The sequence below is a fragment of the Caloenas nicobarica genome, chromosome Z (assembly GCF_036013445.1).
Source record: "Caloenas nicobarica isolate bCalNic1 chromosome Z, bCalNic1.hap1, whole genome shotgun sequence".
In the NCBI taxonomy this organism is placed as follows: domain Eukaryota; kingdom Metazoa; phylum Chordata; class Aves; order Columbiformes; family Columbidae; genus Caloenas; species Caloenas nicobarica.
In genome coordinates, this window is record NC_088284.1 from 21,658,820 (window position 1) to 21,681,775 (window position 22,956).

The following is a 22,956-nucleotide window of genomic DNA, read 5'->3' on the forward strand; positions in this document are numbered from 1 at the left end:
CAGAGCCCTGTCTAGTCTAGCCTTGGTTGTCTCTGGACATGAAGCACCTACCACCTCTCTGGTCAACCTGTTCCAGTGTTTTACCACCCTCATTGTAAAAAATTTGCTTCCACTACATCCTTGAGGCTGGAATAGGGATGTCCACAACATGGACCTGTCCACCATGGAAAGCCTCTGGCTGTCCACCTCTGCAAACCCTCAGCCCAAGCCTGCAGGTAAATCACATCTCAAAAGCCCAACTGTGTTAGAGCAATAAGCCAAGGAGCGCACAGGTAAGTCAACTGGCCTTATTCCTATCATCACATCACATGGCAGGAACAGGAGGCCTGCAGTGATCCATGTAAGTACACACAACAGCATGCTGTGCTCAGGAGAGGCTGCTCAGAGAACACTCTTGTTACTGCCCACCCTCTCAATCAAGAAGCCAAGGTGCGCTTGAGAGATCCTGTGGTTATTTTCTCTGGCACAAAATTAAAATAATTCTGTACTGGAGCATGAGCAGAATTTAACTTTTACTTAAATATAAACATGCAAGCAAGGAATATAAAAATATGTAAGAGTGTAAGAAAATATATTTATTAAATTCCATGGCAATACTATTGTAAAATTGTTAAATACATGCGTATTTTTAGACACTCAAGCAATACAACAGGACTTACAACAGCCAAGCAAACTAGGTTTAAAATGTATGCAAATTTGTTATTTTAGTGTTAGGTTAGTCTTAAATGTCATCTACCACACTGGAATATTATATCCCCAACATGATCCCACGCTTCCTTTTCCAAGCATGCATTTGTTTAACTGATTAGCTCATAAATTTTCATGTTGATAGACTTTGCTGAATCAGTACTTTACTGGTATGCTACAACTTCATTAAAGTGCCTTGTGATGATTTTGCTTAAATTGTGATAGAAATATTTTTTCAATGGCAGATTTGGAAGCTGGAAAACTTCAGTATCATTCAGCAACAGAAATATGTTAAATGACTGATTAGATTTAGTGTGTTAGGAAGACTATTTTGTCAGCTTGATTTATTGATTTATTCTCAGCATTAATTTCTACAGATGACTATTTCAAACTGGCGAACAATACTTTCACTAGTATTAAACAAAAATCCATTAAAATTGTTGTGAAAACAGAACATAAAAACATCTCTAAACAAATTATTTACGCTGTAAAAAGTATGGTATAAAAAGAGCTAAAAAAACATTGAACTTGTTCACAGTATATATTTTAAAAGTTACAGCATTATAGTACAACACACTTTTTTTTTTTTTTTCAGTGACCTGTATGACTCCACCAGCTCTGCTATTTTGTGTGCCACAACAGGATCAAAGCTCAAATTACTGTTACCTTCGGGTAGGATTTCAGACACAAGTCAGTTCAGTTATCTTATTTTTTTGCTATCCCCATCTTTAAAAACTTTTCAGAAACACTATGAAGCACAAAATGTTGTTCATCCCAAGCCACTCTTGAATCACATTAAGGAAATATTGACAAAATGATGTTGCAGGATTTTTTTTTTGTATTACTACTAAAAAGTGCAAGACCTTACCAGTTTCTATTTTATTTTGCCCTGCTTAAGCTATTTCATTTTTTTTGGCTTTTTCTCAGCCCAAATAATGAAAATGATAACATTTCATGTTTTCCTTTGTCCCTGGATAAGTTCTACTTACTACATTTTGCACAACATGAGACCAAATGAGTTGCAAAGGTACTGAACCTTCTTGTGGAAGTTGTGCATGGAGCTTCCTTTCATGTAATAAGAGTTGAAATGCAGATTTGGGATCGTCCAAAAACCCACCTAGATATTCCGCTGGGTATCATACTGGGTGTCACAACTAGGGATGCCATCTGTTCTGGTGGCCCACGAAGTCACTTGGGCAGGACTGTCACAAGGAGACAGTGAGGCTGGAGAGGGATTAGCCCCGTCCTCTCCTGCAGCACCCTGCCATTAGACCAGCTCACCTGCACTGGGATGCTGAGCCTCTGCCTTCTGAAATATAACAGCTCTCTGCAGACTTTTTTGTTGTAAAAACAGAAGGAATTAATAGACATTTTTGTGGGGAAAAAATATTGTTATGCACCCTGGGACAACTTAAAAAGTTGCAGAAACCCCTGCCAATATCATCTAAGGTTTGTTTGCATAACACGCAAAAAGGAAACAAACACTGGCTATCTTAGAAACACTGGGGAAAATCCAAAGTTATATAAATGTGCGAGGAAAGAAAATTGTTACAGAAGAAACTGTTTTCCAGCTTCTAAGGAAATATTTAAAAATTTAAGACAGGCATAAGCATGAGGAAATCAGATTTTAGAAACTCCAACATTTCTGAATCCATGTCTGGAATTTAGGGTCTGGGACTGTTTCCAGGTTTGCTAAGGAAAAGGCAAAGAAAAAGCCAACCACAGATCTTGTGAATTGTTGACAGCATCTCTGAGCATCAGCCACACAGGGCACTGCTTGATGCACAGCAGCACAAACTGCATGTGGTGTGTTGGGAGCAGCACAGATGGCAGCTGTTTCCTCTTGATGAAAACTGCATCTCAAAAGGGATGTATTCAAGTACAGGGCTCCGAAAAATATTGCTTTGGGAATGGCAGGCCAACTTCCTCTGCAATATGCACCTAGGTACATAATGGTGTAAGCACATATGTGCATAACAGGTTAGGACTTCTCCTAGTGTTAAAAATATTAATGCCATTTACACTGAAGTCTTCGTCAAAGTCTGTGGTGGAACAGGATGCTATTTACATGGAAAGCTTTTGATAGATTTACAGTACATGGAGGCTTGTTAGCAATCTGATTCTTTAAGTGTTACATTTTTTCTATGTATTTTCCCCTCTACTTGTGGGTATACAAATATTCTATCTACAAAGCAATATTTGTCTAAAAATAGAGCACACGATTTCTCCTTGCCTTTTCAGAGTGATGTCTAAACACCTTCCCCCTCCAATGCATACAATTACCTTCTTTTTCGCTACTATTCATGTTCAACTGGGTGTCCTGGAGGACAAGATCACAGGAAACACCACAGCCTTAAGCTTTACCCACTGAACATTATCAAAAAAACCCCAAAAAAGTGCCTCTTCGGAGCAGTCTAGAACTCGAGGTCAGCAGGAGCTGCCATGTTCCCAGCAGAAGAAAGCTCTGGTCCCCTACATAAACCAAAGACAAAGAAACACAACGCATTTGCCAATTGTGCCGTGACAGACAACTTGGCTACTGGTTCCCTTTGGAAACGGTTTACCCATGGAAGCAGCAACTACAGAAAACAGACAGCTACCACAGCAAGTGTCAGTCCTTGGGTCCTAAGTCTGCCTACACAGGCACTGCATAGCAGGGCAGGTAATTCACTGCCTGCTTGTAGTATTAGCTTACTATTTTGTTGATATATTTAACTAGTAGTTCTGTGAGGTATATCACATGCAGATCTACCACCCCAAAATTTAACACACAAAGCCAAGATCCCAGATCCCCCTGCATGTCAGAACAACAAAAAATAACGAATGTGTCAAAGAGGAGAGTGCACAATGTTCCATCAAACGTGACTATGTTCCATGTGTACAGTGAACAGTACAAAAACCCATCACAAATCCCCAATTGTCACATATGACGGGCATGGCTCAAAATTAAAAAGTAGCAGCACCTATGATTTGCTTCAGAAAGAAATTGCTTGGTATTAACACCCTACATCTCTAAACACTAATCCAACTGGAGGATTGAAGTACTGAGTTAGGAGTAACAGTGTTTTGGACACAATCTCTTCTAGTCTTACTCCTTCTAGAAGTTAGTTTTAATTTTTATTTTATTTTTTTAAAAAAAATTAAAATCAATTTTTAAATTTTATTTTATTGTATTTATTTTTATTGTATTGTTTTGTTTTGTTTTGTTTTAAAGCTGAACTTTCTATTCTTCTAGAAGAAAAAGGCAAAAAGCCGAAAGAACTAAAATAAAATAGATGTTCAATAAAAGAATAAGATCTTTCAGAAAATGACGGTTAGGAAATGCAGTATTTTATGTTTCCTAAGACATTTTTCAGAAACAATTTGACTGAAGAGGCTCACCAGGAAGCTCAAAGGCACTAGAGAACGAGTCTGATCCCCTCTGAAACCCAAAGTTTTGCTCTTGCAATTGTTATCAATGCATTTAGAGGCTAAACAGCATCGTGATTCGAAAGTGAATTTGGTATGAAGATATTCCTAAAGACACTTCACTATTTTAGCACAGCACTTGGGCTCAGAAATCAAGCCCATTCCCTGACAGTCCTTGTCACTCATTCTTACTGCTCCATGCACCTAGCGTTTTTTTCGCATGATCACTGAATTAGCACACAACCTCTCACTACCCATCTGGTATTTGGATTCACTGCTGAAGATTTAAGATAGGCATTTGAAAGGAGCCCTCACTGGCAGCACTGAGTAGGCTCAAAGGAAACCACAGAGGTGAAACAGCTGAGCTTTCAAGTGCTGGAATGAAAACTACTTAGTCATTCATAAGCATTAAGCACCAGTAAGCGATGCTACATATGATGCACAAGTCTGTGCCACTACTCCATTTGCTTCACTCTTCTGCTGTGGATACAAAATGATGTGTATGGTAAACCACTGCTATTAACAGGACTCTTCTGCCTTACATCCTGGAAGTCAGAACACCAGTCAAAATATATAGTAAAAGTTCAAAAAAAAAAGTGATGGATAACTAGATGAGAATGCTTTAATAACATTGAGGCAGTCCCTATATTTGTGGACCTTTCCCCTACCTAATCACTAAGAAATGAAGCAATTTAAAATGCTGTTGCCTTTACTGAATAGGAAGAGCAGCACAAAGGAAAACCTGAGTATGTGATGGTTGTGTTTGATTCACCGTGGGACCACTGTGAAGGGTGTTAGGCTGCTGCCTGTGAGTTCTACATGTTCTCTGCAGCTGCCCTGGATTCCAGTCTGCCAAATTAAAAATTGTTAGTACTCTCAAACTTCAGTTTGGTTTTGTTTCTTGCAATACACAGCCATCTGAAAGCACGGTTATTCTTCATGATCAACTGTTCTGCTACAGAGGTTTTTTTTTTTTGTTTGGATCACCATACAATATTGATTGCATCTCTACATTGAGAAAGTGCTCCATAAAAAACACAAACTGCTACCCATACACTCTGTCCTTGACATCTTCTGCTTTCAATTAAAAGCATATGACAGCACAATCTAAAATTCATCTTAGGAGATAAACACATTAAGCCAAATCTGCACTATTGAAAAGAAATGTGCTCTAAAAGATATTGTGAGAAAGGGTTGTTACTATTAGGATATAGCCACCTCACAGCTATAGAGCGTAAAGGGCAGAAATGCTTCCTTTTATCTGTACATAGTGTTCTCAATAATAGGCAGTAATAGCTTAGGCATGAAACTTTCTCTTGCGGTGATGTCTGGTGACAGATGGACACCAGCTCTTTGCACTGCCTGTCTTTTCACTCACAGCTCTGCTAATTCCAAGATTCAACCTCAAAAGCAGAACTCTATCTGCATTTTCTCATCTTTCAGACACACCTTGCACTCTGTCAGGTCTGCAGATAGATATGCTTTTACTTTCTTCACACTTCACTCTTCCAGGAGTCACACACTGTTAGTTGTTACTGATGATGATTTGGATGCTACTTAGTGGTTTGCCTTTTTGTCAATTTCGAAATTCCTCTGTATTTTCATTCTACATAGATGGCAGAGACATACCACCATCTGAAACTGCATCATCCATTGCTGCAATTAGGTTTAACCTTATGGTTGGTTTTATTCTGATGGCCAGATCATCTGGTTTGGAGACCAAACTTCTGCCAAGCTAGCCATCTTCCTAGTCTCCTCTCACATGTTTACAACTAGCAGCTTAACCAATTCAGCCTCCTTATCTATTTTGGGATCTTGTTTATAAAACCACTCCCCCATCTTATTTATTCAACAAACCACAAAGTAGCCAGGGAAATTGAAATCTGAAAAAAAAAGATTTGGTTAGGACTTTATGGAGACCTTTTTTGATCAAGCTTTTTACCATTTAACCTCTCACCACTGTGTTTTACGTTAAGGAACAGGTAAGTTAGAAAGCACTTTCTCCTGTATGCTAGTGAAATTCACGTGTGCCACAGTCTGAAGTTTACACAGTGAAATGTTACAATTACAGCTGCCTAGAGATGCATATGTGAAAACAAGCATTTTCAAAGATGATTGTTCTGAATACTTCTTTAAGCACACAGACATACATCATTTAAGCTTCTTTGCATCATGTCTGGTAAAGGAGAGGTAGAATAGCAGCACTAAAACCTCCTTGGGTTTCTCCTGCCACTAGAGAAATCCCACCCTGAACTCCCTGGTAGGATTTGTAGAGAAGGTCCTGTTGGATAGACATGGAGAACAGCCAGGCAGCAAGTGGCAAAGCTTATACAACAAAGACCATCCAAAGAGCAATTTGTTCTCAAGGAGCTAGTACTACTGCTTGGACAGCTAATGTTAGTAGACAGAGATTTCCCCATGGCTTACATTACTGTATAGTGCAAAGACTGCTGAAAACTGGGGGTGAATGGAGTGCTGTACCACTTTGAAGAAGATCTGGAGCTGAAGCTATGAAATACAAAATGCATTAGTGCAATACATTAGGAAAGATTAAGTCCTTAACCAAAGAATAGAAAAAATATAGGGCATTCTAAGGTTTGTTGGTTTTTTTGTTGGTTTTTTTTTAAAAAGAAAAGTTTTAAACTGTATGCAGTTCTTGTTGAGGTTTAAATCAGTGTTACACTTTTTTCCCCAAGTTTGTACCCCTGAGTCAAACATTGAACAAACATTGTACAGTAGGTACAGAAACTAGTATCTAGTTAAAAAGCAACAGATTTGAATGGCTGTTGCTTCAGAAGTGTTAAACTGTGACAATACCCTTCTGTACGGGAGAAGAAAAAAAGAACAGTACTCTCATCTGTTCTTATTTTATACCTAAGTAAAAGATCTCAACAGTTTTCAACCACATCATTTTCATGTGTTAGGCTAAGGTTTGTGATAAATGACACCTTCGGTAAGGAAATCTGCTGGGAGCTGTATCATTTGAGTATGCATGGTTGAGAACAACTACTACAAAGCAAGGCAATCTTTCCCAGTTATAAGTTGCATAAGACCATATTAATCTTGGAGCACTATGTGAAGGTAGGCAGCATTCTTTAACTATGATTATCAGGAGCTCTAAACTCAATACCCCTTATACCCAATATATTTTACTTGAGTAACAACTAAATTGCTATAACTTAGACCTCTCAGTATCTATTAAAAAGGAACATTAACACTTTCACTAACTTAAACATAACATTCAGCTCACTAGAACCTGTACTGACGGTCTCCAAGAATAATTCATGCCTTTTGCACTTTCTTTGCTCCTTTCTTTACAACATCAGGAATAAGAGCTTATTTTGAAGGCAGGTTCAGGTGCAATGAGGAGTCACTGTTAATCATTTGGTTTGTTCTGAAAAAAGTGTGTGAAAGACCACGCTATGTTACTGGGTTTGGGAGAGTCTTCATCATCTTTTGGAGGAAGCAGAAACTGTCGGGAATTAATGGAGCATGGGCTCCCAAAAGATGCGTTTTCATTGTTGCTTTCCACTGATCCAGGAGAGTCTGGAGTGTCCATGTTCCAGGCGTTTGTGTTTGCTTGAGGTCTGTAACCTGCAGTTTTATCCAATTCTTCCTCTGCAGATGAGCGAGACTCTATTTTCCGAACACTGATAGGCAGCTGCATTTGTGGCTTATAGCCTGCTGTAGTTACTAAGTCTATTTCTGGCTCCTCCTCTGGTTTAATTTGAGGCTGATACATTGACTGGATGTCAATGTAAACCACCTGAGATGACCCCACAGGTTCATCCATAGGGTGATTTGAGATTTCCTCTTCAATGATAGGGGGGCAGTAGGACACAACCACATGGTTCTCTGTTTCTGAGTCACAGCCATCTTCAGGCGCAGTAGTGTCTGCTGCTGGGGACATCATCTCTGTGTCTTCAATCTTGGGAGCTGCAGACCGTGTTTCCACCACTTCAACACTATTGGGGGTGCAGGGGTTCATTTCCAGTGTTTTAAGTGTCTTGCTCCCCTGAAACAAGAAAAAGAAGAAGGAGGAGAGACTAAGCCAAAAGACCTGGAAATCCTGAAAGCAATAGCTTGTCCAAGTTAAACCAGTGTGTTGGCTTGTGGCTTGCACTCATCCCACTGACATTAGTATAATATAAAAGAAGTGGTTTAGTTCTCATTTTGTGGCTTATCACATATTTCTGTTAATGTTAAAAGTTTTTAGCCAACTTAAAGAGACTCTAGATCTTGTAGTCAGTGTTTGAGAACTCTTTCCCCAAATTTTGGCTCTGTATAGCCCATTCCAGGAAGTCATTTAAATGTTAGGCCCAGTTCCAGCTACTCTATCTACCAGGAGGTTGAGGATAAGTCATGTACACTTCTCCACACTTTCTACTTCTCCTAACACTATGACAAAGACAGGTAGGTTACTCCCACATCATTATCGTGTATTGACATTTCCCATTAGTGCATGAGGAGAGAAATACAGCAGTCCTTTCCTAATTCAAACATTTCAAGCAACTACATTAACAACAAGAAAGCTCTAGAAAGGACCTGAAAAAAGTTACTCAGTCACTTGTGCTGCTCCTCCTGCCACAGTTTTTCCTATAACTGGAGTAGAAGGCTCAAAGTTTGCAAAATAATTCTTTACTTGCAATACCTTTTAATAGTTTACAACACTAGACATAAAATGAGTGTTACCTCACAGATGTTCTTCTGAAACTGCAGTGCCTTACTGTTCTCAGGATTTGGGATCTCTGGATAAAATGTTTCTTTAATCCTTTAAAGAGGAAAGAACAAACTTTAAAAGTTACCAAACCTCAAAACAGATTGCCAATACACAAAAGGAGTCAGAACATTTCCCTTTAAACCAGAACACTGAAGACATCTGGCACAAAGATTTAGTGTGTTCCACTTTCACTGAGTATTTAATGAAAAAAACAGCACACTTATTTTTTTTTTTCTGAAAGTCTTTTAAACTGGGGAACTTGATATGACATGTTTATGAGAAGCTGAAGATGGGATGTCTACCTGAGTGTTTGTGGATGGCTAACCGTTTATAGTATGTCTCTAGCTTATTTCCACTTGGGAGCTATTTGTAAGTGGTGTGCACTGGGAGACAAGCTCCTAACAAAACCTTTTTGCATTCCTCACTCTGACCTCTCCTCAACTGAATTTCTCCCTCCCCTTCTCCATTGTGTTTTTTGCCACCCACCTTTAAACAAAGCCCACTGACATCTTTGGTTACTTGGAGAAAACAAAGAGTGACTAAAATCATGGAAAACTCTAGCATGGAAGCAAACGCATCCAGAAAAAGATCAGGACTGAATGTAGGCACTTACCATTCCCTCTTTCGGTAGCAGAAGATGCTGGCCACCACTCCAAGCAGCACAACCACTGCCACAGGGATGAGAATTGCAATGATTAACCCTACAGCTGGGGGACAAAAAACCAAGAAAAGACAGTAAATACATATCCAAAGTTAGTAGCAAATTTTGTACCTTCTCTAACACTCCCACAGAATAGAGACCGTTTCATCAAACTCATCTAACAGTGGTTTGCAAACAGTGATGATGAAGCATATGTATACCATACACTTCCCCCTTGCTGGAAGGGCAAAAGTCCATCCATAAACAGAGCTGATTCAGTGATAACTACAGGAATCTGCAGATACTTGTCTTTGACTGCTTAATTGCAAAAGGCTTCATGTGCAATGCAGATTGCTTGCTTGCCACTGTAATTCTGTTCTCAGCAAGCACTGGAATTGCACTTTCAGGTTACTTGAGCTGGCCAAATCCCTGGTAATGGCTCTTACAGGCCAACAACTCATTGCACAAACTGCACTGCCTTTTATATTGTTTACAATGCTTCTAATCCCCAGGGTTTATCTCTGATGCATTCCTGCTGCCTTCCTCCATTGATGTTAAGTGCCTCAAGTTTGATTTTTCATGTATTTTAGCTGCACCCAAGTGTTAGGTCTTCATATGAAACACTTTTTTTTTTTCCTCATTCCCTGAAGTCAGTATTTTTTTTAACTGTCTTTCTGGATTTGTTTCTGTCAGGGGATCGATCAGACTGAATTCAAAGCAGAAAGGCATCTGTTAATAATTCTGAAACTAGTAAATATCTCCAGAATGTCTTTCTTCCCACTATGTATTAGCAGACATTCATCATGGGAAACGTGACAAACACAACTAGCTGCTTGAGAAGACTAAATTCAGACTCCACCATATTTAATATCTTGCATACATTGCCATGAACTACAAGGTAGCTATAATAGGAAAGGATCTTTTCCTCATCCTGAACTACACCAATTTTTGTATTTAAAAATAACTAACTCAATAAATTAAAAATTAGACTGTAGGCTCAAACTACCTAAGGGACCAGAAGAAAAATAAGGTCAGCTTTATACACACTGTGCAGCCCCTGTGTTGAAGACTATTAATGAACAGGGATATTCAACTTACAGTCCTCCTTTGTCACCACGTAGAGGCTGTTTGGAGGGCTCAACCCACCAGCAGTATAGGCTTGTAGGTCCAGCTGGTAACTTGTTTTGCCTTGAAGATCAAGTATTTTCAAAGACTTCTTTGTTAAGTCAGTGATATTCTTAACTTTAAGTTCCGGATTTCCTGTTTGTTTGGAAGCAGTAAGAAAAGCATAACTGTAAGAAAGGATTCACAAAGACAGCCTCAGCTTTAGCAAGTCCTTCTTGAAGTCAGCAAATGAAATCTGAAGAACAATCTGTGTAAAGAAAAACTGAAATAAAGAGTCTTAGCAACACCGTTTGCTTACACAGCACCAAACAGCACAGGCATATGTTTTTGCTGCAGGCTGACTTTAGTTTTGTACACTCCTGCTTGTCCTCTTGTGTTAATGTGAGTCAGGCTTCAGTTCTGTACAGAGATCTCCTCACAAGATGGGTACGGGAAGAATACAGGCAATTAAATATAGCCATATAACCTCCCCCACGTCTCATCCACTCAGGGTATCTGTACACAAGGCAGTGTGTCATATTGCCACTTAGTCACTGCATAGCTTTATGGCCTCAGTGAGCCAGAGTTTTCTCCAACTTCTGCCTTACATTAAAAAACAACTGTGGTAACCACACAAGGAGCTGATTATTTCAAATGCCTTTGTCATATATCATGGGCCAATTATATCAATGGGTAATGCAACTGAATTCTGATAAAAGCATCTTTTTCTAAAGTGAAATTACTAAAACAAAAAAAGAGAAAACAAAGAAAAAAAAGCTTGAGCAAGTAATCTATAGATTTCATTTACCTGATTCTGAAAGCCTAGGCTTTAAAGCATCTTTTTCACCTTTTGCAAAGGAAAGACGATATCCCTCTAAAAATCCCTGGCAATCTTCAATAGGAATGTCTTCCCATTTTACCAATATAGAATCTGAAGAGGTTTCTTCTACAGTAAAATTTGGTGCACGTTTTGGAGCTGTAGGGAGAATCACAAAGGAAAAACTTAGTAAGAAATCACCTTATCATTAAATGCTGAATTAATGTAAGTGCTTCATCAGTTTTATTTCAGGGCTAGCCTTTTCAGCTTTTTCCTGACAACTCTTCCCTCACTGTCAAGAACATGTGAGAAGACTTAGCAGGCGATACTACAAAAATACAAGTATGTCAGTCTCATTGTTATTAATTACTGCAGTATTATCTCCTAACAGAAGCTGAAAACAAAATCTCCCTGGGCAGCCTTCTTACAGACCCATACATATAAATACCCTTCTTCCTGCAACAAACCCCAAAAGATTGTATAAACACAGAGAGCATAAAAATTACTTAGCTTTCAAAGGTTTTAACTCTTTGTCTTCATGTCTTAACTTCAAATTAAACAAACTCCACATTCCTACCAAATCTATCTCAGCTCAAAAGAACTGCTCTTAGCAGGCATCACAAGTCGTCATTTCAATACTCATACCCCACTGAAAGTGTTACATCAGATCTTGTGTAAGGTCATGTGCATGAGGACTTAGTCTGACACTTGATCTATCAGTGCTGTTTAAGAATGCATCTATTTTTGTCTTGATGGTTATCTGTCTGAAGGCAAATCTGAAGTTTTAGAATGAATCTATGCTCTTGTGTAAAGTGAATATATTTCTCAGTTCCTAACAAGTTTCTTCTGCATGTTTGATGCATTTTTCATCTCTCAAAGTCTTTAGCCTTTTACCTTGAAAGCTTCCAGTCTGTTGAGATCACATATGGAAAAACCCTTCCGGGAAACCATTCAGGATTTTTACAGAGATACAAATGGCTGAAAGTTGAGTTTCTCGTAAAATGGCCTTAACCTCACCTTCAAACTTAGCGATGAAATGAACAGCATTTCTAAGGGCTCAGATTATGTCAGCAGCTCAGTTTTCCAAGCAAACTATTTTAGCAGAAAACACATTATACTTCAAAGTTAAATGGGTGCTGTAGTTACAATACAATATAGTTGTGATGTTATATGGTAAAGTCATGTTCGGATTCCTGGGAACAGAAAGCATTCGGACACTAATGCATCTCCAGGCAAGAAAAGCTCAGCCCTGGATGAAACTCCAGTTACCCAGACAGGGTTGGTACTGCAGGGAGTACAAGTGCAATTCTCAGAGTGGCTTGTCCTTTAGGCTCTAGAATCATAAAATAGTTTTGGTTGGAAAAGACCCTTAAGATCATCAAGTCCAACCGTTAACCTAACACTGGCACTAAACCATCTCCCTAAGAACCTAATTTCTATGTCTTTTAAACACCTCCAGGGATGGTGACTCAACCACTTCCCTGGACAGCCTGTTCCAGTGCTTCACAACCCTTTCCATGAAGAAATTTTCCTAATATCCAGTCTGAACCTTCCCTGGAGCAACTTGAGGACATTTCCTATCATCCTATAACTTGTTAATTGTGAGAAGAGACCAGCACCCTCCATGCTACAAGCTCCTTTCAGGTAGTTGCAGACAGCGATCAGGTCTCCCCTCAGCCTCCTTTTCTCCAGGCTGAACAGCCCCAGTTCCCTCAGCCGCTCCTCATCAGACTTGTGCTCCAGACCCCTCACCAGCTTCGTTGCCCTTCTCTGAACTCTCTCCAGCACCTCAATGTCTTTCCTGTAGTGAGGGGCCCAAAACTGAACACAGGATTCAAGGTGGGGCCTCACCAGTGCCCAGTACAGGGGGACAATCACTGCCCTGGTCCTGCTGGCCACAGTAGTTCTGACACAAGCCAGGGTACTGTTGGCCTTTTTGGCCACCTGGGCACACTGCTGGCTCATGCTCAGCCACTCTTCCCCGAGCCTGTAGCACTGCCTGGGGTTGTTGTGACTCAAGTGCAGGACCCGGCACTTGGTCCTGTCAAACCTCATACAATTGGCCTCAGCCCATTGATCCAGCTGGTCCAGATCCCTCTGGAGAGCCTTCCTGCCCTCCAGCAGATCAACATTCCCACCCAACTTGGTGTCATCTGGTTCTGGTCTAAGAAGTGTTTTTAAACAGAAATGTTGTGGACACTTTTCATATTTGCTGAGCTGTACCAAATGTGCTCAGAAGTTTACTTTGACTTGACAAATCAGAACAAGTTGCCTCCTCTCCTGCAGAAATTACCCCAGCCCTGTGGTTCAATTTATGCCTGTGCCTTCAACTCTGAATAATACTGTCTTCAGAGCAAACTTCTGTGACACTCTGTGCCACCACACAAGCTGGAGAACACAAGGTTATTGCATGCTGGGAACTGGAAGTGGTTGGAGAAATGTTCTTCGCATGTAATTGCAATACAAGCACAAGTCAGTACTGCATGGGGATTCTGGCCTCAGTCTTCTGCCAACACTGAGCTAAAAATAGACACAGTTTAAATTCACTTTCCTGAAGGATAAAGTGCACTTACGCAGCTCTTTCGTATACCCAGTTATGTTTTTCAGTAACTGATATCCACTGGATTTGCAGCCATATAGTGAAAAGTTGTATCTCACGCCAGGTCTAAATAGAGCTGCAAGAGAAAAATCACTGTAAGAGTATTTCACTTATAAAGAGTGATAGTTTTAGCTTTCACAAGATGCAGACTTACACAAATACGTATTAAAAAAAATTACAAAATCTTAGACCACAGTGTTAGGTGTAAATACTATTCCTACACCAGATATGGTTTAGAAGCAGTAAGCAAATCTAGCTCCTGGAGAAAGTTAGGTTCTCAACAAATAGGATGCAAAACAAGCTACTCAAATTGCATAAATTGTTCTTTCAATGGGGAAACACAAACTGAAGTTACCAGAAACAATTCCTTTCCTCCCACAGCAGCCATGGAGAACCTGCCTCCTCCTCAGAAATGCAAACACATTTTGAAATACCCGGGTTATTAAAGCAACAGTAGAAAAGAAATTCAGAGAAAACTCAAAAGTGATAGTGAAGCACTTTAGTGATGAACTCCGGGCCTGAACTGCGAGCTGATGCTACAAAACACAGTCATCAAATTTCCATTTCACGTGTCTTTGGTGGAGGCATAGGTGTTTGATACTACAATGTGTAGGTAATTTACCACTTCCTGGGATTTCCTCAACTCAGGGCTGTACACTACTTTCAAGATCTTTTCTAAACAAGAAACCACTGTGAAACTCCACAGAAGTCTTGAGTTTGCAAGAGCTCAGGTCCAGCCTGTGAGATTCACCTGGCAGGACTAAGTGCAGACAGAGGTGGATTTGCCAGCTTGATTCCAGCTCTAGCAGCCTGGTAACTCCCACAGCATGCTGCAAGAAGCATCCCTGGGAAGAGCTCAGGAGTAGAGGTGCATTGTTGGACAGACATTGTATTGTATGCTTAGAATAAGCAAGCTCTAGCCAGCACAAATGAAAACCACACAAACACAGTGTTGTAATTACAGGCAGGAGTACACACTGCCTCAAGTCCCTGGTCTCACTCCCCCTCAACTTTCCTATGTACACAGCTCCAAGTTGTTTTCTCTAATAGAGGCTTTATATACTAAACTCTTTTAAAAAGCAAATATATACCCTCTAAGACAGCAGAGAAAAATCCTATATATTTTTGTGGTCCTCTCTTTCCTCTTCTACTCCTACTAGTCCCACCACAGCTGAATTTCACTTCCTTGGTCTGCCCACCAGCATCTAGAGACCTGGAATGTGTCCTGTTCCAGGAAATTTCAATTGCTGACAGCAAGCCAGCACATGGAGGTCACACTTAAAAAAATCTGCCTCATGTAAAAACAATGGATTAGTCTTTCTTCCATCCTGAGCAGTGCTGTTTATGTTTCGAATCCAAATAAAACCCCAAACCCTAGATTAACCATTATGCATTAGGCTGAGTTAGGAAATTGTTGGGAGCAGCTGGAAGAAATAATTTCAAAACCATTAATAAACATAGGATAGTAACAGTTAAGTCAAGACTGATATTTGGATTTTGCAAGGCTGTGTAAGAAATTAAAATAAAAACAGTACCTAGAAGGTGTGCATTTATATATACAATCAGACAGCAATGCAACAATCTTCAACCTATAGCATTGGTGCCACTCTCATTCCACTCACTGCTCAGGCTCTCATCCAGAAAGACTCACAAAAAATTATTTCTCACTTACCAGACTTTATCACTGCATCTGTTGTATTTGAAGGAAATTTCTGCCAGTCCACACTACAGGGTTCAGACCCAGATGAATGGCACCATTTTACTACGTAGCCACAGGTCACATTGGGGTAAGAATTCCAAGAAATATAAATTCCATTCCCCATTGCCACGGCCCGATCCGTTTTGACATTGTCTGCAACAAAGACGACACAAAAATCCACCAGAGAGCAGACACTTATCTGTAGTCCAAGCTGAAAGAAAGCCTTCCAGCCACAGCGCAAAGGTTTTATAAACTGCAGTCATTTCTAAGAATGAGAGGCGCGCTCCCGGTACTGCAAAATTCGAAGCGGTGAACTCAGCTATGCTTTCTGACGTGCTGGAAATCAGATGTAGCCTGCAGCAAATCCCTCAGCCAGCCTTAAGTATGATGATGAGAAGTGCTGCAGCTCAGGACTGGCTTAAGAAGTAATTTTTCAAGGTAAAGATTTACAGCAAATGTCAGGTTTAAATCTGACTTGACATCAATTTGGCAGGAGCCTCCAGCTATAAATTCCTGCTGTCATTTCATCGGTTTGCTTTGTGCTCCTTTCAAAGTGCTTTGCTATCACTCACCCGACCATAGACAACCATTTTTCACCAAGAATCAACAGCAGAAGTCAAATCCCTGGTGAACTTTATGGAGGCTTCAGTCCATCAAGGGTAAATCGAAAAAAACAAACCAAACCAAACCAGCCAAACCAAAACTGCCCCAAAACAACAGCAACAAAAAAGCCATGACAAAAATAAAAACAAACAAACCAAACAAAAAATCCAACACCAAACAAAACAAAAAACAAATAAACAAAAAACCACAAACCAAAAAAAAAAAACCCCACAACTTTGCCTTTAGACAGTCTATTTTTCTTGTTCCTGATTATTAAAAGTTCAGCTGCCCTTGAAGTGTTCAGACCTGGGAACGATTTCTGATTCCTGCAGCTTCCCTCCACGGCTGTCCATCAGATGCGATCCTGCTGAGCTAAGGGATGTTTTCCAAAGGCCACCACAACAGCAGTGGCCCCACGACAGTTCTGCAAAAACAATCTCAGGGTTCCAGTTTTTGCTTTTTCAGTGTTCTCATTTATGCACCCTATGGAGTCTATTATTTCATGTTATTAAAGCCATAAACGATGGAAGGCTGAAGGGCAAAGGCAGTTTTTAAGAACCAGTGCTGTGAAAACTTCACTCTCACAGATGTGCTGTGAATTTTGAAACTGTCTATTTTGAAATACTTTTAACATACAGCTAAGTGTACAATCCTTTTCCATCTTGTTCATGGCAAGAAAGACACACAATTAAAAAAAGCAAGTAAATTCTTGAAGTCTTTTCCCTAAAAAATTACTATGCATCTAGTGAAACAACACATCTATGATGCTGGAAGAGAGCATGTTTCTAATTAGACTGCTTTAATTTTCCTATTTACAGGAAAGACTTCTTACTGACAGTGAGCACATACTCTCTACAAAATGCTTAAATACACCACATTCAGTTTTATTTCCTGAGCCAAATGACTAGAAATTCACCCAGGGCAATACTGCTTATTTTGGTGTATTTACAGCTGCAACCTAGACTAGTAGATACAACTACTAGCACTACAGCAGTACTCTGGTAGGGAAGCCTGTAACAGCCAGATGATATGCCTCAACTCTCTACAGACCACTTTTCAGCGACAGTGACAAATTAATTAAGGCAGAGTACCCTTTATTTGTGTTTTCACCTTTCATAAATCCTCAGCAGATCTCAAGCTTCAGAGCCACTGCTCTCTTATGGACATTAAAAGCACTTACAGACTGTACACAGGAAGCAGCCAGAAAAGATGTTTGGGCAGAAATGTCATCCAGTTCAGTGAGTGAGTCATCTTTCATGACTCCAGTCAGTGACTCAGATAATTCCTATACCAACTTGGGAGCAAATCTTCAACGAGTACAAGTTGGGTAACACCAAAGGGAACCTCAGACATGCAAGAGAAAGCTATAAATGAATGCAAAGCTCCATCTGCCATCAGCTGTCCTGCACCACAAACCTATTACACAGATCTCCCTGACTCCCAAATTCTTGTTCTTTCACTGCTGAAGGAGAGCTATAAAAACATTTTCATTCATTCAGCTGCCCCATACAATTACTTTTCCCTCCAAGGAGCAGACTAATATAATTTTAGGTACTGGTGTTTTGGAGAAGCACAAGAAACATTATGAACAATGGTTTTCCCTCACATAGAAACAAATTTGGTTTTTCTCTCACTGTGAGTCTCAGTCAAGGCACATCTCTGCCTAAAAGAGATGGCCCTGTCTTATCAGAGCCTGAGTTGCAAGACGGGCAACTGTGATACTTGTTCTCTGGGTGGGGAAGGAAAAGCAGCAACATACATGCTCCTGGCAAATGAGAAAAGAGGAGCCTCGCTGTGTAAATCTGTCCTCCCTGCAGAGCATTGGCCAGATCTAGAGCTAAAGGTTTGGGCTTTGGGAGGTAACACTCCTCCTGGTGTGCAGGGAAGCATGGACTCTCAACAGCCACAGGCAATATTATCTTCTCCCCAAACTCAGTGTTAGGAGCAGAGAATCATTATCTGGCCCAGCTATTTCTCTTTACAAAAGCCCACAGCAAGAGAGGGAGTGCTTTAATTAGGAAGCCAAAGTCCCATCTCCTTTTCAAACACCAGCTCCTAATACAAGGATGCCAACACTTTACCAACCAGCCCAATTAATATTCTCCTGCAGAGCTCTCAGGCATTGAACTCACAATTCTCCCCTTACAAAGCCACACAACACCCTCAAAACTTCATTCTGATTCTCTTTAGTATGTAACACTGTTCAGTGTCCCAACAAGAACACACAGAAATAAATTGAGCTCCCTAAACATCAGAGATCCACACTAATGCTTTGAAGCCTCATCCTTGTTGTTCCTAGGAGGTCTCCAAAAAAGTGCAACAGAGCTGCAGAGACTGCACACTATCACCCTCCTTTTATACACAGAGCAGAATTAATTGGCAAGAGACTACCCTAAAAGCAAAGCAGTAATTTTTTTTCTTCCCCCACACAGTATATTTGGGTGAGGAAATAAATCAGAAACCAAACACAAACAAAGCACGTATCATCTAATTTTTCAATAAACAAACCTGCTCAGCTATTCCCCAAGTTTTGAAGGTGTTTAGCTCTCTACTGGGGGTACTCACCGCTTGGAAGTTCCATGCTTGTTATCCTTGAAGGAGGAGACGAGCCTGCATGGTTTTTGGCCACGACACTAATTACACAGTCATTTTTTCCAAGTTTTATCTCTGTACTGTTTGAGGGTTCAGTGACTTCTTTATACTCCAGTGGTGACTCTAGCAGGTAGCAGGACACTTCATGAGACACTATTTTTCCATTGGCTTCAGAAAGGGATAAGGGCTACAAACAGATATAGAGTGCATTAAAACCAAAACAGAATAAACGAAAGAAGACATAAGATAAGCTGATTTTAATGTCCTGATCTACTTTGATGAATGCATAGGTCTGCAAGGCACAAAAGACAGTTACTTAAGTTTGACTTTGAGAATTAACACATAAGTTTGTAAGTTTTTAATTTTCAGCTGGGATGTGTTAAAAATTTAATTCTTCATGTGAAATGCTTTTCAATGCAATGTTTAAATTATAAAACTTTAATAAGATTCTTATTTGAGGAAAAATATTTGTTTATGGATGGTTCTATAAAAAGTTGAGAAAAGTAGTCTAATTCATTGACTATAAACTTAACTCATTTATAAATGTGTAAGGAAGTGTTTTTTCATAGTTATATGACATAATATTTTAAAAGCTTAAGTGTCCTATCTACCTTCCAGAAGATTTTTAGACTTTTTCCAGAAGGACTTCTCTCTCTCCAGATATCTGGTCCTCTTGCAGGAGCTAAGGAAAAAAAAAGTTGTTTTGTTTCGTTGTTTTGTTTTTTTTTTTTTCCCAAGTTGCATAGTAGACAATTTGCCCTCTATTAAAAAGTTAGCTTTTTAGATGGCTAATTTTAAAATATATGGCTTCACAAATTTGACGTTTTATCATCAAAGAATTAAATAAACTTACGGGCTTCCAGTGTTGTGTGTTCCTCAACCCTGCTCCAGTCACTCCACCTCCAGAAGTGGTCAGCAGCCGCACAGCGCAGCCTGAACTGGTATTTGGTATATGGGTGCAATGTGTTCAGCTGAGCTGTGTAAACTGAAAATTTTCCACCAGGCATAGAGACATTGTGCTGTTAAAAATTGACAGAAATTGACATGTTACATATATTTTTTTTTTTCTCCTAGGTTATGCTGAAAGTTAACACCTAAAAAGGTGATATTTTTCCCCAAGGATAGCAACAGTGTGAAAAAAGCTGCAGTCCAGCCTTACAAAGAAATTAATGAAAAAGAAAAGAATATTACCTTAAACAAAGGAATTTTTTTCAGAGCTCCGCCAATATAAAGGCAGATATATAGCACAGAAATTGAAATATGACAGTAGGTAGCACCTTTGAGATGTAAAGCATGAAAAGGAGAGATAAGACTGATGAGACTTTAAGGGGATGAGCTCTGCACACAGTAGAAACCTGTTGCTTTCCATCTATCCCGTCCGGTCTCCCTCCCTCCCACATGCAGCAAAACTTCTGCTCACATGAGACAGGCCAGAATTTCTCCTCTAGTGTTCAGAACCTGTACTTCCACCGTGCACATGCACATCAAACTGAGTGGACAGAGGCCTTTTTGCTAAGACACATGCACAGAAGCACAGTAGAGACTATCTGTCTGAGCAAGATGTTTGTTGTGCAGTCTTCTCAGCAGTCATTTTTCCTTCTAAAGATAGAATCCAAGTCTTACCCAGGTGATCTCTGTTCACAGCTCTTACGACAGGACTAGTCTCTCCTATTATTCTTAAAATGGTGTAAGTCTAGGTAGTATTTCAGTTTCATGATTACTGAAAGAAACCCTAAGCCTGGGAATATTTTTTACTGAAACTAATTATAACACATGTGCACCACAGCTGCCAAAAACTGGACTCCAAGTGACTTTAATTGTGCATTTCTAAAGCCAAATGACAACTTGAAAAATACAAAAAAATAGCGAACAATTTCTCATATGGATAGAAAAGCTTCTGAAAACATCCTCAAAATGCCATGTAATCCCCATAACAATTTCACAGCTACTTTTGTTTATTACAGCAAACTCTTAGAGGTTTTTTGTTAAGCAACCAGAGACAACATAACAAGGCTTTGAAGCTTCTACTAAGCTGTTTGTGGCATTTCAAAGTATCTGTATCTGCAGGCTCTGATACAGGTGCAGTGAATCAGACTGCTTTGGCAGCATAAGACCTTTCCATCTCCCACTGTCCCAGATGGCTGAGCTGGTAGCAGAGCTCATAAGCAAATCTGTGCCCCAGGCTTAGAGTGGCAGAACTCTGGCTAAACGGAACTGTGCAAACCTGCTCTTTTAGTAGCTTAAGCTAACTGAGGTGGGGGTGGGTGATGCTCAGGTGCTTGTTTCCCCTGCTGACTGCTCCAGAAGCAGTAATTGCTGGGAGCAGAGAAATGCAGACAACTGTGGGTGATGGTATCTCAGACTATACACCAAAATCCAACACAGCACATCGGTCAGAACTGTTATGCACATCTAAAAGCCAGTCTCTTCTCCTGTAAATTCCAAAGATATCTCTGATTTTCTTTGCAGTACCTAATCTCCGGGTACTACTTAACACATCATTATGGAGAAAATATAAAAGCTTAAAGCTTCCAGACCCTTGAAGTGCTTTGAAAGTATTTAAAAAATACTCTCATAGAGCATGCAGTAACTACTACCCTATTATTTTAGAGACAATGTATATAATGATTATCTTCAGTCTTAGCTGCACCACTTCTGTGGCTTTAGTGACTTTATTCAAGGCTGTGCCAAACAAATCTGTCCAACAGGCAATTAAACACAATGGGTAAAAGAACACTACTGAAAATCAAACAAGTGTTGTAAAAAAGCAGCTTCTGAGGTTGTTGTGCCCAAATTACAAATGCAGGCTCTGTGCACCAAGACCTGGTAATCCAGTCTACCCAAGCTAGTCTGAGATACTCCTTCTGAATGCAGAAACAAAGAATTTGGGAGTAAATCTCAAGCCAAATGAATATGCAGTTCTGCCATCAGGCTTCCCCAGGGACACAGGACACCCCACACCAAGTTAGGCAATACGGAAGATGAAAATATATTCCCACCACCCACATTCAGTTATCTGATGCTGGTGTCTAAATTATTATAGTATCCTAAAGTCCTCTGACAGTCAGCAGAGTAAATATGCAGCTCCAGTCCGTGATGCAGAGCACCAAAGCCAGGCAGCAGCTGGAAGTCTTATGCTGGAAAATCTGAACCCCACTCAGAAATACCACCTTGCTCCTGAGGTTTTCACTCGGGATTTCCTACTGATACACCCAGTGGGAGAATCCTTCCCTAACCTCTCTGCATCATGGACATTCAAGAAGGTTTAGCAGCTCCGTATTACAGCCACATGCATGTCAATTGCTGACAGTAAGCAAATAAATTGTTCTCTGGGGAAAAAAAAAAGAAAAAATTCAACTACGGACTGCAACAGACAATCTGAAACAGCCACTGTGGAAGTCTGCAGGGCAGAAGCTCATCCTGGAAGAAGCATGTTTTAATGAAGTTTGCACTAGGAAGGACACAGCACAAGGACTGTTACCTAAAGGGTCAGCATAAAGCACTATGCACCCTCCCCAAGTACCAAATAACACTGTGGGTAATTCGACTTTCCTTGAAATTCTTTAAAACCAACCAAAAAAAAAAGAAAGCAGGCAACAACAGAGATGAGCAGAACTTTTTATGATTTTAGTAGATGAACTTCTAGTCATTACTACATTAATCATTTAATAAGATGACCAGAATGAAACTCTTACAGAGAAAAAAACGTAAAATGTGATTAGTTCAGTGAAAAAGACCAACATTTGAGCCCAAAAAAAAATCCATCAAAAGCAACACTTACCAGTTTTCGCTCAGAGTGACCACTGCTAATTTCAATTTGACACAGAAGCCTGATCTCAGCAAAGCTGCCGTTTATAAACCAATGCAGACGGACGCTTGTAGAGCTGTTCCCAGAAACAGTTAACTTTTCTGGAGTTTTTGGATGAACTTAAAAAATAAAGAAAAAACCCTCAGTTCTAAGAAAAAGCATCCATTTTAATTCAGAAAAATCTTAATTTAAAAGATCAAGGAGAATCATAAGGATAAATAAGTGATCCGATCAGCAACTAGGACAGCTGGTGCTGGGAAGGCATCCGCAAGCAGTCTC

General features: G+C 39.9%; 1 protein-coding gene across 8 annotated transcripts in view; it reads right to left on the reverse strand.

Moving 5' to 3' along the window:
• Positions 1-1,016: 1,016 nt before the first annotated feature.
• LOC136002611 (leukemia inhibitory factor receptor-like) overlaps positions 1,017-22,956 on the reverse strand; it is a 105,052-nt gene continuing 83,112 nt past the window's right edge. For all 8 annotated transcript variants that reach the window (XM_065657849.1, XM_065657847.1, XM_065657844.1 and 5 more), the window contains 11 exons: positions 22,651-22,796; positions 19,723-19,888; positions 19,481-19,551; positions 18,843-19,056; positions 15,648-15,827; positions 13,950-14,051; positions 11,368-11,535; positions 10,554-10,715; positions 9,429-9,522; positions 8,788-8,866; positions 1,017-8,110 (listed from right to left, as the gene is read on the reverse strand). In XM_065657849.1, coding sequence (XP_065513921.1) covers positions 7,472-8,110; positions 8,788-8,866; positions 9,429-9,522; positions 10,554-10,715; positions 11,368-11,535; positions 13,950-14,051; positions 15,648-15,827; positions 18,843-19,056; positions 19,481-19,551; positions 19,723-19,888; positions 22,651-22,796 — 2,021 coding nt within the window. In that variant the 3' untranslated portion in view covers positions 1,017-7,471. The remainder of the gene's footprint in view (positions 8,111-8,787; positions 8,867-9,428; positions 9,523-10,553; positions 10,716-11,367; positions 11,536-13,949; positions 14,052-15,647; positions 15,828-18,842; positions 19,057-19,480; positions 19,552-19,722; positions 19,889-22,650; positions 22,797-22,956) is intronic.